Source organism: Plectropomus leopardus, chromosome 4 (genome assembly GCF_026936395.1).
Source record: "Plectropomus leopardus strain MGB_pleo_1.0 chromosome 4, ASM2693639v1, whole genome shotgun sequence".
NCBI lineage: Eukaryota > Metazoa > Chordata > Actinopteri > Perciformes > Serranidae > Plectropomus > Plectropomus leopardus.
The window spans coordinates 7,803,351-7,820,307 of NC_142179.1; the positions used below are offsets into that span (position 1 = coordinate 7,803,351).

The window sequence follows — 16,957 nt, forward strand, 5'->3', positions numbered from 1 at the left end:
TAGTAAATAAATACAGGGTTCCCACACATTTTAATGGACATTTCAAAACCTTTCCATGATATTTCAAGGATTTTTTTTTTCTTGCCCCACTCGCCTGGTGTTTTTAAATCATATCAGATTCAAAGTCTAAACGCAATTTCAGCTGGTGGAGAAAAGGGGGATGAGACAATGTTTTAACATAAAAACGTAACTGCAGACTGCCTTAAAATTTTGATTTGACTGAATTTGAGAAGACAAGTTATGTTTGTAATGATGCAAAACAAATAAACTTCAGTATGTGAATGAACTTGAATTTGAAATGAAATTCAGTCTATTAATAAGTTTGACTAAAAAATGATTTGTTTTGAATCATTACAAAATAACCTCAAATTGTCTTTTTAATTTCAGTTATCTCAAATTTTTACATCAATGGGGACACTTGCTTTTTTTTAAGTTAAAAATACGTTTCGTTTTAAAGTGTACATACATCTTCAGCTACAGGAAATAAATTAGACATTACGTGGAAAGTTATCCATGGAAGATTACCTTAAAAGTTTCAGTACATACAACAAAATTCCATGACTTTTCCAGAACTTTCAATTATTTATGCTGATTCCATGACTTTTTCGGGCCTGGAAAAGGGGTTGTGAAATTCCATGACTTTGCCAGGTTTAAAATGACTGTGGGAACCCTGGAAATATTCTCATTTAAGCTCTGTCAAATAAGTCAGAGAGAAGCTAGAAAAAACTTGAAACGCTTTATTTTTTTGTTATTTCCTCAAAGCTCACAGTCATTTGTGTTTCAAGTCAGTGGTGTCCTTATTGTTTCCTCTTTTGTTTTTCCATTAACAGCTCAACAACGCTGATGAGCTGTGACATCCTACATATTTCACTTGTAAATATACACGAAAAAAAAACAAGATAATCTAGAAATAAGAAAGTTAAACTTTCGTAAGTGCATGAAACTTGATTAAAAGATGGGGAATTCAAAGTAGAAGTCAATTTACAAAGTATTTTCTTCATAGTCTTTTGTGTGGCACTGTAACTGGGGACTTGGCCTATATGTTGAAGGGCTTGTTTGACTGGTGCTGGGTGCAGGGAGGTGTAGGTAAAGGAGCATTCCTTGGTTTTAGGTAAAGGAAGATTTACAGCACATGGTCACCCATCCTGAACTCAGTCGTCCACTTAACTGTGTACTTCAAATCTACATTCTTGGTTCTTTAAGGTGTTTACTTATGTATTTTTTTGTGTTTCAATACTTTTTTGACAGAACTTTTGTGACTAGGTTTGAAGATCATGCATCCTGGATAATGACCATCAACTAGGCCATATCACTCCATAGTTTGAGCTTTATTTTCATAAAATGGATTTAGATATGGTTGTGACAATGAATTTAAACTAAGTCATTCCCTTGCAAATTAAAAAAAAAGTTTAAAAATATGGTGGTAAACAAATATAAAACCAAGGTATGATTATTATTTTGTGTGAAATAATTTGGAATGCTGTTATTGTTTGTTTTTTTCTTTCTTCTTTTTTGTTAATTGTTTTTTTTATGATTTTTTCGTGCATTATATAAACTTATTAGTAAATGAGATACTCATGAATATATGCTAAGTAAAAAGGGTAGGTGTAACAAGCTTAAGCTTCAGCTTCCACCTTTTTATTGTCATCACTTTTTGTTTTTTCCTTTTAATTTAATGTGTGGATGTTATTTTTTCTTTATCAAGTGTACTCCACTTGGAAAATTGTCAGCAAGGACGGAAATAAATTACCACATACAAATGTATCAAAAAATCTCTAGGTTTTGAGGAAAGTGGAAAACGTGAAAATAAATCTGTCCAGACCTGTGCAGGGACCTGACTGTAAAAATGTTGTTTACTGGCTAGTTTTTACAAAAACCTCTCCGTTACACATGTCCTGGTCTAGTATGTGTGACTGTGAGTTGAGAATGGGTGACCAGTAGTTGGTTAGCCCTGGTCGTCAGGGTGTTGGACACAGCTACTTTGCTACATGGGCATGGTTTGGTGGTTGCTTTGGTCTGTGGCAGCAGCCTGGTCCCCGTTCCCAGAGTCAGCTGTCAGTCTGTGGTACAGCTCCTGCACCGTGCCCAAAGTTTCAACCATGTCCTCTGGGTATCGTGTCTGCAGTTCTTCGTTGGCAACGTAGTGGGTGTCGGCGAACTCAGAGAAGTAACGTCCCACCTCTGGGTGGCCGATCTCCAGGGGGGCCGAGTGGGGCTCTAGGTTCTCTGAGAAACGGAAAAGTATGACAAATATAAGGTAGCCTAAATGGTAAAAAAGAAAAATGTGTTAAAAAATGTTTCCACCATTACTAATATATATTCAAGTCCAGGTCAAACAAACAACGTGCACATCAAAATATTCAGTTTATCAAGAAAATGTCAAGTGTAATGTATTTCAGCATCACAGCTTCGTGTCTTCTCACTTCCTGCAAAGCAGATTGAGCAGCAGATGGGAGCACAGGGACTGATCAATACAAATCTCCCGCGGGGTTTGTAGAAAACAGAGTCTGCAGGTTAATGTTGAAGTGGTGGAGAGGGCAAAGATAACACATACAAACAATGAAAGCTGCGCGGCAGCAGCAGCATCAGCAGACTGAGCAGCTAAACACAAGGGAATATGAGTCCGCCTGTTAGGGAGGAGCTTTCTTAAGTGGGGAAAATACATTAAAGTCACAAAAAGAGTGTGCAGCATCACTGAAGTGTTTGCCTCAAAGCAGCTTGCAAGCTTTTTTTCATCTGAATCAATATATAAAGTATGAACTTCACCTAACATTAATATGGCATTATCAAGCATTGTGGAGTTAGACTTTGCAGAATTTTGCTCTTAAAAGTAATCTTATAAAAATGCATTTATGAAGGGTAATTTGAGCATGACTTTTCTTTTTTTTATTATGTAGATAAACGAACCTACCAATGTGTAAATAGAAATGACAGGGATTTATTTCTCCCCTCTGCAGTTAATTACATTTTCTTCATGTTCTCATGTAATATTTTGTCACTACACTGTATGAGAACTTCACATTTTCCACTGTTTGTGCTACTGACTTCCTCTTCTCTTATCAGCTGGCGGTTTCCTTTTTGTGTTTTTAGTAGATAACATATCAGTTATGTTTTCCAATTTAATTTCTGCATCATGAAGTGTTCTCCCAAATAACCATCAATACGATTTGCACAAAGTATGACTGCATCATTAGGGTGGTACTGATTTTTGGCGTCATAAATGCATTCTTGCTGTGCCTTGTTGCAAGAGTAAACAGACATAAATGGGAACTTTGTGACTTTGGAAAAACCAAATTTGTTTTCAGTTTCTGGCCATTTCACTTGATAGTTAGTGCCTGGAGAGTTAAAAAAAACAAACATTCCTTCCAAAGGGTATTTATCAAATATATAAATACTTATGATATTGTTTTTTTTTTTAATTTCTCTTGTAAGTCCTCTGACAACATGCAAAAATGTGTTCACCAAAAGGATATTTTTCATCACCATGCTGGTGATCCATACCCTGTGCAGCATAACGGCACGTTCCATCCTGCACGAGGACGTTGTAGAAAGGCTGGTTGGCCCCGTTGGACAGCTGGTGGACCCTCATGGTGGTGATCCACTCCTGGCTCATGGTGCATTTTGGGTCCCAGCCGTATATCACGCAGTTATATCCTGACCTGGTGGAAGGGATGGAACAGAAGTCACCAGTCTCTTGTTTTCTAAGATAACGTATTTAATAAGTTTACAAAGTGATGTGTTAACAGAGACGAGGACTTGCCGCTCTACATGTTAGTGTGACCCACCTCTTGTGTTTCATGATGAGCCCGACTGAGTACTGGACCTCCAGGTGTTCTGGAGCGCTGCGTTTCTTCACCTCAGGTGTAACTGGATGTTTCTTGTGCTGGATGTGCTCCAGCGTGTGCTGCACCAGATAACCCACTGCCCCGTGCTGGGAGGGGTCCAACGCCTGAATGTGCTGCAGGATGTCTAGCACCTGGGACAGAGGACAAAAATCAGTGGTGGTTAGGTGAAATGCCAAGGGATGAATAATGAGTGTTTTCTACTGAATGATTAATTAGTTAATAGCTTAACAGTTTAGTTAACATTTTACTGAAATGAATTCATTATGGTGTTAGAAAACAGTCGATCAGGTTGTGTGTTCTGACCTTTTCTGGCCAGATGCCCAGGTGGAAGTAGAGGCGAGCCTGCAGCAGCAGGTACTGCACATTATCTGGGTTGATAGTGAGGTAGAGGTCCAAAGAGTCTCTCAGCAGCTGGTAGGATTTCTCATTGCCCTCCCTTAAAGAAACCACAGAGTGCGTGTAAAGTTAATCAACAGAAATAAAATGCATTAAAGTTATACAGTTTTAGATAACACTCTTTGACCATATGTTTATCTTTCATGAGCCTATCTCTCCTGCAGAAGACACTGAGCAGTGACAGTCAGGTGTTCACTTTTACTTACCCTCTTTTGCCGATGTTGAGCAGGTTTCCCACCATCCTGAGCAGCACCTCAGTGGTACTGATGGCACTGTAGTAATCTGCCGTCACCTGGTGGCCAATGAGGTACTCACACTCCTTGGCTGTCAGCTGTTTACCTTTACCAAAGGCATCAATGTAGACGTAGTCATAGATGTCCTCACTCCTGGAGAGACAAAGTAAATAAAGCTAATATGTAAATCTATTAAACTTACACCCAATACAAATTTGGTATTAAATACGGGATAATGCCTGACGAGTTTTCTATCTCGAGGAATTAGTGGGAGGACTGCGCATCAGAAAGTTCCCTCTGGTTATTCCATTAACTCTTAATATTGGCAATATCCTGCATAAACCAAGACCATTTATTTTTACTTTTATGTATTTGCAAAAAAAAATCTGAAGCCATATCTCAGGTTCTCTAGTAACATCTGAGGTTTTGATTATTACCTGAAACAATCATAACTGCTCCATAAAGTTCTTATGCAATGGAGATGTTGTTCACTACTACAACCTTAGATACAACTTAATAAAGGGAGATATTTCTAGTTCGCTCAGCTCATAGCTAAAGAGCTAACAAACAGTAAATATAATTTGACAGTGTGATTAACAAGACTAGCTAGCTATCCAGCAATGTCACAGCCCACAAATCAATAAAGATTTTCACAAACAAATTATAGCTTAACTATGCAACCAGCACATTCATTTAGAGCAGTGAACAGTTTCTCTGTAAGTAATTAGTAGGTGTATGTTATCAGGAAATAATAGACCCTGTGGGGTTGCAAACTTAACCAAAATATTATCAAAACTCATACTGCAATTGTTGTATCTGCCAAGATAATATATATGTGAATTTTTTTATATATTTATTTTTTTAACATATCATGCAGCCCTATCATACAGAGCGAGGGAGGTGACATGGATGTGTTTTTTTTTTAAACATGTGCATCTTACTAAAACATGCAAAAAACACAGATAAATGACTTGAAGAAAACCCTACTTTAAATAATAGGCTAAATAATAGGTTAAATAATAGGGCAGCAATAAGCAGCAAAACGCTAGGTAGGTGCGTTCAAATGCTGCCCTCACAGCGTCGGAAATATTGTATGTACATGTAATAGCTTCATGAAAAACAAAACGAAGACGCCTTAAATACAACAGAGAAACATGAAATTTGATTTGGCGGCGGGTTTCTGCTGTGTGACTTCTGATTGCGCGCAAGAATTGGGAACGTGTTTAAATGCCAGCGATCACAACTGGATAGTGAATTTAATTTGCATGCCTTGCTGTCTGTATTTTGTTGCTCGACTCTTTGCTCCTTTAAGACATTTAAACGGGTAAAAGGGACTGAGTGGGCGGGAACAGTCAAATATGATCACTGTGAATGAAATTATTTCATTCTGAAAGAAAAAAACAGGATTTCAGTGACAAGCTATGAGCTACAATCACTTTTTGACAGGTTGAAAAAGTGCATTTTATGTGCTGTACTGTTGTATTATTAATTCGCGCGCGAAATGCGAACAAGTCGCGCGCGTAATTTAGTAATTCGCGCGCGAAATATGAATAAATATCGCGCGTTTAGGTAATCCGCCTGCGCATTTTTTTAAAACAAATAAACAAAAAAATAAAACACACCCATGTCACCCTACAGCCAATCAGAATCAAGTACTCATAATACACAATAAACTCTCAATGTGTGCACACTACATTTTAAAATGTAAAAAATAAGTTACTGAAGTGTGGAAAATGCTTTGTTCAAGACAGCAGTGAAACAGCAAAATCATGACTGCAGCATAGCACATTTCTGCATTTCATGCGCCCTACTGTAATTATAATGCCTCAGATTCACCAGATAGTACAAAACAACAAACTTGTCATGGGGTTGTTCCATGTCTGCTAATAGGTAGTTTCACACAGCTTTAACATCCAACCAAGAGACATACAATTACTTTTCGTCCATTAGGATTGTTGCTACTAGCTTGTGTTGTGCCATGCTAACATCACTGTGCATCACTTGCCTTGGGTTAAGAATCATTGCCATTAGCTTAGCATTAGCATAGCATTTGCACGGTAAGCTAGTGCCGGCTCATTTCAGCTTCCTGTGTTATGCATGTCAACAGTTCATCCAAACATCACATCCAAACACGCGACCATTTGTTAAAAAATACAATCATGAAACACACCGTTTATTTTCAAAATACTGTCTTGAAACGTTTTCATGTTACAAATGGTTTGGTGTGGACTATCCCAACTGGCGCTACCTTCCCGCAGAGTTTCCTGGTCCATATGCCGAAACCGAGATGAGAGAGTCCAAAGCAATTTATCGGGGAGGGGGACCCGGACTGTACCACATGTGCGCAGTTTATAGGGGTGTTTTGATTGGTAGTGCAGAAATGGGCCAAATCTGGTCGTTTTCCTTGAACTCGTTTGATATAAGTTTACCTATGATAGTGTTTTAGTTTTTTATTAAGTTTTTTCTCGCTTTCTCTTTCTTTTCTCTTTTTTTTTGCTTTTGTATTTTTTATGTTGTTTATCATTTTTTGATACAATTCACAATTTGCACAAGGCTGCCTTGCACTGGACTAGTGACAACAATGCAACAATGAAAAAAGAAAAAGAAAAATAACATGTAGGGAAGATCTTGAGTCCATGTCTCCACACTGTAAAATCTGATAAGTTGATCTTTAAATAATCTTGCAAACTGTTGCCTTGAAAAATGGAAGTAAATACAGCTATTCATCTAATTTATGTTTACATCCAATTCTTACATTAACTTAAAATGTGACTAATTTTGTGAAGCTGTTGCAACTTAAAAATGACAAGTGAAATCACCTTGCTCTTTTAGGTGTTACCAAGTTCAGTAAACCAAGTTCGTCTGACTTAACTTGATCATGACGAAGAGGATTTTGCCAATGATGAAGTTAAGAGATCTGTTAATAAAGTTTTTTGGGGTTTTTTTGCTTAATATGTTTAAGAATATACAAATTTGACTGATAAGTTTGCAGCCAGCAGAATACAAATATATAGTACAAAAAACTTGGTTGATGATCTAGTTAACTTTTAACACTGCAATGTCACAAAACTAAGTAAATATAACTACATTTAAAGTTAACTTTACAATTAGATACAAAGTACACATAAATTTAGATTTATAGCTATACTGACGTACACTTTTCAAGACAATAGATATCCCAGATTTTTTTTCAAAGCCTACAGCTGTATTTTCTACCTCAGAAAATACAGCAACAATTAAGAAACTCAAAAACCTCAGAAACCATTTATGGCAGCCAAAATCTACTTAAAAACAAATTATGCTTAAACACAGTCTGGTTTATTTTAATAAACAAAGAATATAACAATAATGGAACCCACAGTTCGATAAGGAGGGAAATTGATAAGAAAAATTAGAATAAACCCTAAACGAAACACAAACCTATGAGGGACAAGCAAAGAAATCAATGTGGCTGCATTTTCTACACATTACTGTGTAATGTGTGATGAGTAATGTCAGCACTAACTCATTGTCTCTATACCTGTATGGGGGACTCGTTCTATGCATAATATTATTTTGTACGACTGAAACTGGAATATGACAGCAATTAATTTCAAAACGTACCCTCTTGGTTTTTGGCACCAGCGCAGCAGGAAGTGATTGGGAAAGTTGACAGGTTCCAGCTGAACGCCCAGCTTCCGCGCTAACGTCATGTAGAGGACAGAGAGGCTTATGGGAATGCCTGTACGGCGAAGTAGCACCTAAATTAAAAACAAGAAAGTCTAGTCAGTTAAATGAAAGTATGAATAAGTAATACTCAACTTGCTTTGCTTAGGGACACTTTTGCAAAATGACATGAGGTCAGGGGCCAGTCGCAACAGCCCAATACATGTTTCTAGGATTTTAGGACATTTCTAGGATTTTAGGTTGTTTATATGATTTTAGCAAGTTTTTTAGCACTTAAGCACCTTTCTAGGATTTTAGGGCCTTTCTAGGTTTTTACCACATTTCAAGGATTCAAGAACATTCCTAGGACTTTAGGACAATTCTTAGATTAATGGATATTTCTAGATTTTTAGGACTGTTCTCAAATTTTAGGATGTTTCTAGGTTTTTCAGGACGTTTATGATTTTAAAACATTTATAGGATTTTAGGACACCTTTCAGATTTTAGAATGTTTCTAGGATTTTAGGGTATTTGTAGGATTTTAAGATGTATCTACAATTTTAGTACATTTTCTAGCACCTTGGCACTTCTAGGATTTTACCACGTTTCTACAATTTTACAACGTGTCTAGAATTTTAAGGACATTTCTCGGATTTTAGGATGTTTCTAGGATTTGAGGACGTTTCTTGGATTTTAGGATGCTTCTAGGATTTGAGGACATTTCTAGGATTTTAGGTATTTTCTTGGTTTTTTGGGAAAATTTTTAGATTTTAGGATGTTTCTAGAATTTCAAGACGTGTCTCATTTCAAAACATTTCTAGAATTTTAGGACATCTTTAGCATTTCAGGACATTTCTATGATTGTAGGACATTAGGGGCTTATCCAGGACCTCAGTCTGGGGGTACGGGGGATCTTCCACTGACACTTTCTTTGATGAAGAAGCTCAATTTTGATTTTGTTTTATGCACTCTGGCATTTTATATATACTAAATGTACAAAAGCAATTCCCAGTGTGAACCACATTATTTTTACTGTGAATTAGAAAATGGTTGAGGGGCCACTCAGCACCTTATAGGGGGCCAGATTTGGCCTGCGAGCTGTAAGTTGAGTATCACTGGTGTAAATATTCTAAAAATTTAGAAACTGTTGAAATGCTTGTGACATAAATTAAACAAAATTTAATAGAGGATCTACCTGGTGGATGTAAGAGTTGAGAGGGTTGTAGTAGTCAAACTCATTGCCTTTGTACTGAAGCTGCTCATACAGGACAGAGTTTAGGGCGCACACCACCTGCCTCTGAAGCTCAAAGTCCTCGACGACAAAGCAGTCACCTGTAACACGCACAAGGAATGAAACTTCTTCAGCTTTAGACTGAACGGGAAAATATGGATCTTGTGCAGCTGACACCAAACACACTGATATTGATTTTTTCAAAGTGTACTGGGAATAGAAGCCCATGCCTCTAGGCTTTAAAAGTGTCCAGTGCTAATGCATTTTGGGAAAACAAAATAAAAACACTCAAGTCCTAAAAAGACATGTTTTCTTGTTGAGCGTTGCTAGTTTCGAAAGCCCACCTTGAGCGATACGCAGGCTGGGGTGAGAGGGGTTCTTGATTCTCAGCATCTTCTTCACTTTTTCTGCGATCTCATCCAGCTGGACCGATATGCTGTTTAGAGTTATATCAGCCAGCGGGTTACAATACTGATCCACCAGTACAGCACCTAGAGAAACAAACAAGACCAGGAGAGGGAATGCATTACGTAAAGCTGCTTTGAGGATAAAGTCCAATCCAAATGTATTTATTAAGCACAATTGAAACAAAAATAGCAAAAATCTTTAAAAACCTCACAGGAAAACACAAACACAAAGACAAAAAGACGAAAGGAAAATAACACAGAAAAGCAACATCAATAGTCAGTGACTGAAGTGTGTTTTAAAAGAGAAATTGAAAGCAGGAAGAATACAGGTTAGCTGGTTCTTAAAACCCATTTTTAAACACTTGCTTTTATGAGATGTCTGATATTTTAATTCATCTATTTTAGTCTGTCTTTCAATTTATTCTTTTATTCTGTCTAAATCATGATTAATTATATTATTAGTAATATTATTTCTACATTTACTGCTAATATTATTTGAATTGTATTTACTCTTACTGGTGTGGGATGTTGTTTTTATTTTTCTTTTGTAATTGTTTCTATTTTGTTTATTTCCACTTTAAATTTTGTCTGGCCTTAGTTTGGCATTATTGTTTGGCTCTTATAGTTATGTTGCCTTTTCAACAAAACCTTCTTGTTCTGCTTTGCATTGTTTGTCAAAGCACTTTGTGAACTCTGTTTTTGAAGGTGCTATATATATATATAAAGCTATTATTATTATTATTTTTAATGTTTATAGCAGATGAGTGAAAAAAGGTGCAACTTGAGTCGTATTCAAGCCTCACCCTCTAAAGCGGACTGCTGCTCCACAGGCTGCTCCAGGAAGCTCTTCAAACTCCTCAGGATGTTCTGTTGTCTCAGGAAGTAAAGGATTTTCTTTGCATAGTACTTCAAGGTCAAGCTTTTCCTAATGATGGCCGCAGAATTGAAGACAGACACATTAATGGTAATGGAGTGTACAACACAGCGAGGGCTTTCATAATCAGAGAGGATTGCTCAGAGCAACACAAAACACATTAATGATTGCAAAATGCACTGTGTGGCAAGTATTGAAGTTTTCCTGTGTGCACACTAGGCTGCTCTCACCTCTTGTCAGAGTTGAGAATGAAGAGGAGCTCGTCTTCGCAGAAGTGCTCTGGCATCCCGAGTGACTCGATCTCTGCAAAGCTGTCTCCCAGCACCTGGCCAACGCAAGGCTGAGTTACAGATCTCTGGGTTAGTTTGGAACACAGAAAGCTTGCGTTGTCTTGCACAAACATGCGCCCGCCCACACACACACACACACACACACACACACACACACACACACACACACACACACACACACACACACACACACACACACACACACACAGCACAAACACAAAAGGCCAGCCAAATGACAGAGACAAAAACAACAATGTTTAAAATTCAAATGCATATGTGAAGGAACCAAATGAATGTTTTTTTCTACTCTATTACCTGTATTGAAAGGTCCACTGTGTGGGATTTAGGAGGATGTGCTGGCAGGAACTGAATTTAATATAGTTTTCTTTAGTGCATAATCACCTGAAAATAAAAATTGTTGTGTTTCTGTTACCTTAAAATGAGGTGTTTTTATCTACAGAGAGAGCGGGTCCTTGTCCAAGGAGATTGCCATGATACATCGCTATGATTCTAAAGTTGTGCAGAAAGGATAAACCTAACACTGGCTCTAGACAGAGCAATTCACCTTTTTGCATCAGCCATCATAATCAACAGTCCTCTGTGCTGAGTGTCTGAAAAACATTGATTTTTTAAAAATGTGAAGCTGCTTTATTCAGTGTTTTTACTGGTTTAAATCACCCAGTCCATTTGTTTTGGAGAGGACAAGATATCTGCCAATAATTTGGCTCCCATTAAAAAACCCTCTATGTCTTGTATCTTAAGTTACCAGAGAAAATGGTGATCACTTATTAGCAGGTGTTAGACTACGGTCCTGTCTCTGACATGCCAAACAGCACTGTAGAAACACAGATTTGTAAAATGAAACTGCTTTATTTAGTGTTTTAAACAATTGTAATCACCTGATCTTTTATTTTGAAGAGCAAGAGACCTCTGTATATAATTCGGCTCTTGTTAAAATTAAGGGTCAACTGATACTGGTTTTTCAGGCGATACCGATACTGATTGTTAGTAGGTAGTGAGACCAATAACCAATATTTGTAACTGATATGCATTTACAACAAAAATGAAAATCTCTCTTTAGGAGATTTGGAATATCTCTTTTTGGAATATAACAAACTCCAACACAGAACTTCTTTAAATGCCTTTGCCAAATGTTCAATCAAAACTGAAACTTTCGACGTCAAATACAGCAAGTTCCTAGCAACTTTTTTTGTATAGTCAAGTAAAAATTTAAATAAAAAATTAATCATGAAAATGGCTCCTTGAGATTTTCTTCCATGCTGACACTTTCTTTGCACTTTTTAATTAATTAGGGGTTGTTGTTTTTATGCGATCATTAAAAAAAAACAACAAAACACAGACAAGGATAATGGCACAAAACCCCCCCAAAATCGGCCAGGCCATTAATCTGTCTTCACCTAGTTAAAACCCTCTTGAACAATGAACACTATAGAAATCCTAACCAGAAGTTTCAGCTGGTTGCAATTTGCAACCCTCGCCACTAGATGACACTAAATCCCACTAAATCTTACACACTGGATCTTCAATGCATCAGTCCAGGTCTAATGTAACATTGTAATAATGACAGTGCATTCCTGATTACAAATAGATTACTTACAACTTCAGTGAAGAATCTCTTTGAGATTGATTCCACAGTCCTCCGTATTTGTATCCCAACTCTATGGCGTGTTTTATATTCTCTGAGCCAGTCACAGCACTCATTCTGACGGTAAAACCTCTGCAGTCTTGGCCATCTGTTGATGAGGGCAGCAGTAAAATTGTTCAGTTAGAGACACTTAATAGCATGCTCAGAATAAATTTAGCAGCCTATTGCCTAAAGCATTAGATAACATGTCTAAGAACTAATTTATCATCCTGCTGCAGACGGTTTTCTTTTCTCTTTGCACAGAGAAAAGCAATCAAGAGAGTAACAGCCAAGTCAGTCAGGAGGAGGGCTCAGCTTTTGGCATGAGCTGCACTCTCCTGCAGTTCGCAGGCTATATGTAACATTCAAGGTCACGCAAAAATCATTATTACCTTTTCTGGATAAAACTGAGTACATGTTGCAACTTTTAAAAGATTTTAACGCTAAAAAGCTTCATTGTTGTCTGCAGAGTAGGAGCTCGCGATTGGCCTGGCGTGATGTTGAATTTGGTGCATCAGCAGAATGTCAACGGCTGAGAGGTGGACGTTAGTTTCGCATTAAACGAATCACATTTAAGTAGACAGCGAGTGATGTAAGACTATAAAAAAAGCACATAATAACGAACAAGGAGACTCATTTCAACAGATAGTGGTGAAAAGCTACCAGAAGCCACCACTCCGACCAGAGGAGAAACAACAGCACCTGAGTTTGTACTGGTGTCCCCAGACCTTCCCTCTTCCATGGCAGACGTCTTGTAGCCGCTTGCAGCAGCAGGATACGTTACAAATGTCGACATGTTTGAGGACAGGGAAGCACAGGATGTGTTCGAGCAACTCGGTCGGCAGGTCGGTCAGTTTTTTAGTTTGAGTGTCGGAAATAATCCCATTTAGACTTTGTTGCCCCTCTCCGGCTACAGGCGTCGCCATCTTTACTGTTTACCCCGATTACCTCATTGCTTAGGCACCGCCCACTTATGGCGCAGGGGGCAGGGCTAGGGGCGTGGTTAAGTGCGCGTAGTGCACTATGATTGGTTGTTCGGTCAAGAGGAGGAGCAGGAAGAAGAAAGCAATGCTGCCTTCGACTTCACCACAATACATCCATGCCTTCAGGCACCTCGGATACTCCAGAATCTATTTTACATCTGTTTCCAGTATATCTAAAATATTATATTTTAAAAAATAGAATATTAAATGTTATTTTTAAAAATACAATACACTGTATGAAATTACAATATTTTTATTTTAACAATAACACATTATTATATAATATTATGAAAAAGTATGATATAATCTATTTTAAGTCACGGAATAAAATTGATTTAAAAAGAAGATTGTAAGGTCAGTTCTTCAGATGTCAAAAATAAAGGTTTTTAGATACTGTTGTATCTTAAAACAAGAGTTAGGCTTAACTATATTTTTATTACAGTTTGTATATTTTTTAAGTCACAGAAAACATATGTATATAGATGAACATACAGCAAATTCTTCAGCAGTCAAACATAAAGTGACTGAGTGAGACATGGTCAAAAACTAGCAAAAAATAGTAAAAAAAAAAAAAAAAAGTTACAAGGAAAATACCTGGAAATAAGGAGGTGAAAGGGTAAAAAAAGGAAAAAAAAATCTTAAAAGGTGCTGAAAAAAATCTTAATTTTCAGTATTCAATCATATTTTTCTGTAACATTATTTTAAATGTAAAATTCTTATAATACTGTTTTCTAGATATTTCCCCCTATATTTGGATTATTTTCTAATAATCCTACCCCCAATGTGTGGGACATTCTCTGCCAAGTTGCAAACTGCCTTTATTCCCCATGTTTTTAAAAGACATCATTGCGATTGTTCAGCTATCAAAGGGTCAAATAGCTTGTGAAAGGCATCTGAAAGAAGCACAAGAAAACTGATGCTGACCCAGGTTTCAAATGGTTAAGGCGACATACACTTTATGTATGCTACTATGATAAAACACAATAATATCATTATCACATTAAGCATTTTTGTCATCAGTTTACCTGTATACAGTTTTTTAATCTCATTTTTAAAAAAAGTCATACTCTGTCGCAAAGAAGCTCATTTCTGTTGGTATTATATTGTCGTTAATGTGCACTCCTCTGTTATTACAACATCCTGGACGGCACGTGAACGCAGCATAGCTTTTTGCATGAGCTCGCGAACAAATGGTTAGCAGCAGGCAGCTAGCACTTCGTTGCCAGGACAGTTTATATGCAGCAACGGAAGTGTTTTGAACTTTCCAGATGGGATATATTAGATTAAAAACTTCTCGGACGCGTAGAGGAAGTCGTTAACAAAACTCACGGTATAGAGACGTATATCTTTAGCGCAAGATAATGGCGTATATTTGATATTTAACGTTAATGTTAGTTAGCTTACTTAGTTTCTGCTCAACCGAGCTAATGTTAGCAACAAGCTTGGGACTGTAACTACACTGTAACTATCAGTTAATGCTAAATGTAAAGTTTTTGTTTTGTAGCCAACGTAAAATTACTACAAGTATCATAAAATGTGTATGAGACATTTATGAACTAAAGGAAGTCAGTGATTATGTGAAATTTAACTGAACTTGCTTTAAAGCATTTATCCTGAACGAGCTATCGTAAAGGTGGACAGTCACATGCACAGCTTTCTTCTAATAACTAATCAAAGACTCATCTGCTGTCTACGCCATATAGTATTATAGATAATGTCTTGATAGTGCACTCAACTTGTAGGTATTGACGAGTTTGAATAGGTGACTAGTTAGTTTATAAACTCTTCGCCATGGCAAGTGCCTTGGCAGCGAAAATGGGATTTAACTCATTGATGAGAAAACAAGCCAGGAACTTCAACGTCAGGATCTGCACAATGGAGTCAGACATGGAGTTCAGCTGCGAGGTCTGTATACAGAAACTGAGCTTATTTAAATTCATGTTTACCTCAAAGGGTTTCCTGATCACAACTCTAAGTGCATCTACATTCATCTAACTGGGTTGCCAATTGGCGTGCATTTCAATGCAACAACAATCATATTTTATGCGTATCCATCATATGTAATGACAGCTGAATTATTGTGTAGTTACACCATTTGATCCACGCGACAACAACTACTTGGCAATAAAAATATAGTAAGGGAGCAATGAGCAACAATAGGAGAAATGGCTCAAATTTTAGTAATAAAGTAGTAAAAAGAACAAGAAAATTATCTGAATTTTTTTTTTAAAAAAGGGAGAAAAAAGTAGGAAAGGAAGGAAATTACCGGGAAAAAAGTGCTTAAAAATACAATCACTTTGGAACATAATTGGAATATTTATTCGTGATAATTATAAATATTTTTATTACCTAGCTTTTTTTTTTTAATTATTTTTTTTCCTAAGGTTTGTTAAAATAATTTTCTAAATCTACTAGCAATATGTGGAACATTTCTTACAAAGTTGCTCCTTGCTCCTTGTAAAAAGAGTCTAAAGGCAGCAAAAGAAAAGCTATGTTGCTACAGGTTTCAAATGGTTAAAATATATGAGTTTTACTTTCGACACTAGATGGCAGCAAGTAACTATGAACAAACGCAAGTGGTATTTTGAGTCTGTTTTACAGAGGACTATATGTGTTAGAATATATCACCGTCTTATGCAGCAGTAGAATTGAACATTTTTGTCAGCGGTAGAGCTCAGTGCAGTAGGGGACTTGCTGCAATGCTGTGTGAATCATCCTGCAGACAGTGTGGAGTAAAAAAAAGATTTATGCTGGTTTCAATATGTATTTTTGGCTTTCCTGCAGTGTTTTTGGTTTAGCACGGCTGATACCGCAACTGAAAGGAATCAAAGCGACTTGCAGACACCACCTCTGTATTTAAAGGGGAGGATCCCCACCAAAGTTTGCAAGTGGTAATTACAAAGAGCAGCATATAAGGTTTAGTTGCAGGTTTCTATTTTCTATGCTGGGATGATAATTGTATCAATTATGGTTTTGTAAATAGCATTTAACAGGTATAGAAAAAATGTTCATTCATCTTTGCATGGGATTTTTTTTAATGGCCCTAGTTGCCAGTTCCCATTGCAGTTTCCTAATTTCTGGCAGTTTTAAACTTTTCACGTTAACCTTGAATGCACTTGACAGAGGCTTACGCCTTGAGTTAGCTCCAAGGCTTGAGATGAAAGCTTTCTAAATTGGATATGTGCGCCTGATATGCCTGCCTTGTAGCTCTAATCTGGCTGAGGAGAACATGTATGACTCCCTGCTTTGAACCAGACTTTGAGGTTATGATGGGAATGCTAGTATGTCTAGATTCAGTAGACATATCATGGTATGAATGGCTGTCAATATTTAACCCTATAAAGTGCCTCTGTTCTCTTTCTCATTTCTACACATTAGGGCCAGCTAGCAAACATTGTGAATTTCAAT

The 16,957-nt window shown here is 37.1% G+C and overlaps 2 protein-coding genes across 5 annotated transcripts in view; one reads left to right on the forward strand and one right to left on the reverse strand.

Moving 5' to 3' along the window:
- Window positions 1–716: 716 nt before the first annotated feature.
- fbxo21 (F-box protein 21) overlaps window positions 717–16,957 on the reverse strand; it is a 35,836-nt gene continuing 19,595 nt past the window's right edge. For 2 of the 4 annotated variants that reach the window (XM_088076463.1, XM_088076464.1), the window contains exons 3-13: window positions 12,540–12,675; window positions 10,862–10,971; window positions 10,561–10,682; window positions 9,695–9,841; window positions 9,315–9,451; window positions 8,078–8,214; window positions 4,448–4,627; window positions 4,149–4,281; window positions 3,786–3,976; window positions 3,502–3,659; window positions 717–2,226 (exon numbers count right to left, since the gene is read on the reverse strand). In XM_088076463.1, coding sequence (XP_087932589.1) covers window positions 1,985–2,226; window positions 3,502–3,659; window positions 3,786–3,976; window positions 4,149–4,281; window positions 4,448–4,627; window positions 8,078–8,214; window positions 9,315–9,451; window positions 9,695–9,841; window positions 10,561–10,682; window positions 10,862–10,971; window positions 12,540–12,675 — 1,693 coding nt within the window. In that variant the 3' untranslated portion in view covers window positions 717–1,984. Of the gene's footprint in view, window positions 2,227–3,501; window positions 3,660–3,785; window positions 3,977–4,148; window positions 4,282–4,447; window positions 4,628–8,077; window positions 8,215–9,314; window positions 9,452–9,694; window positions 9,842–10,560; window positions 10,683–10,861; window positions 10,972–12,539; window positions 12,676–13,268; window positions 13,523–16,957 lie in introns of those variants that run through there. The other 2 variants (XM_042488805.2, XM_042488804.2) reach the window with 2 other exon arrangements.
- nf2a (NF2, moesin-ezrin-radixin like (MERLIN) tumor suppressor a) overlaps window positions 14,748–16,957 on the forward strand; it is a 38,985-nt gene continuing 36,775 nt past the window's right edge. The window contains exon 1 of the mRNA XM_042488378.2: window positions 14,748–15,454. Coding sequence (XP_042344312.1) covers window positions 15,341–15,454 — 114 coding nt within the window. The 5' untranslated portion in view covers window positions 14,748–15,340. The remainder of the gene's footprint in view (window positions 15,455–16,957) is intronic.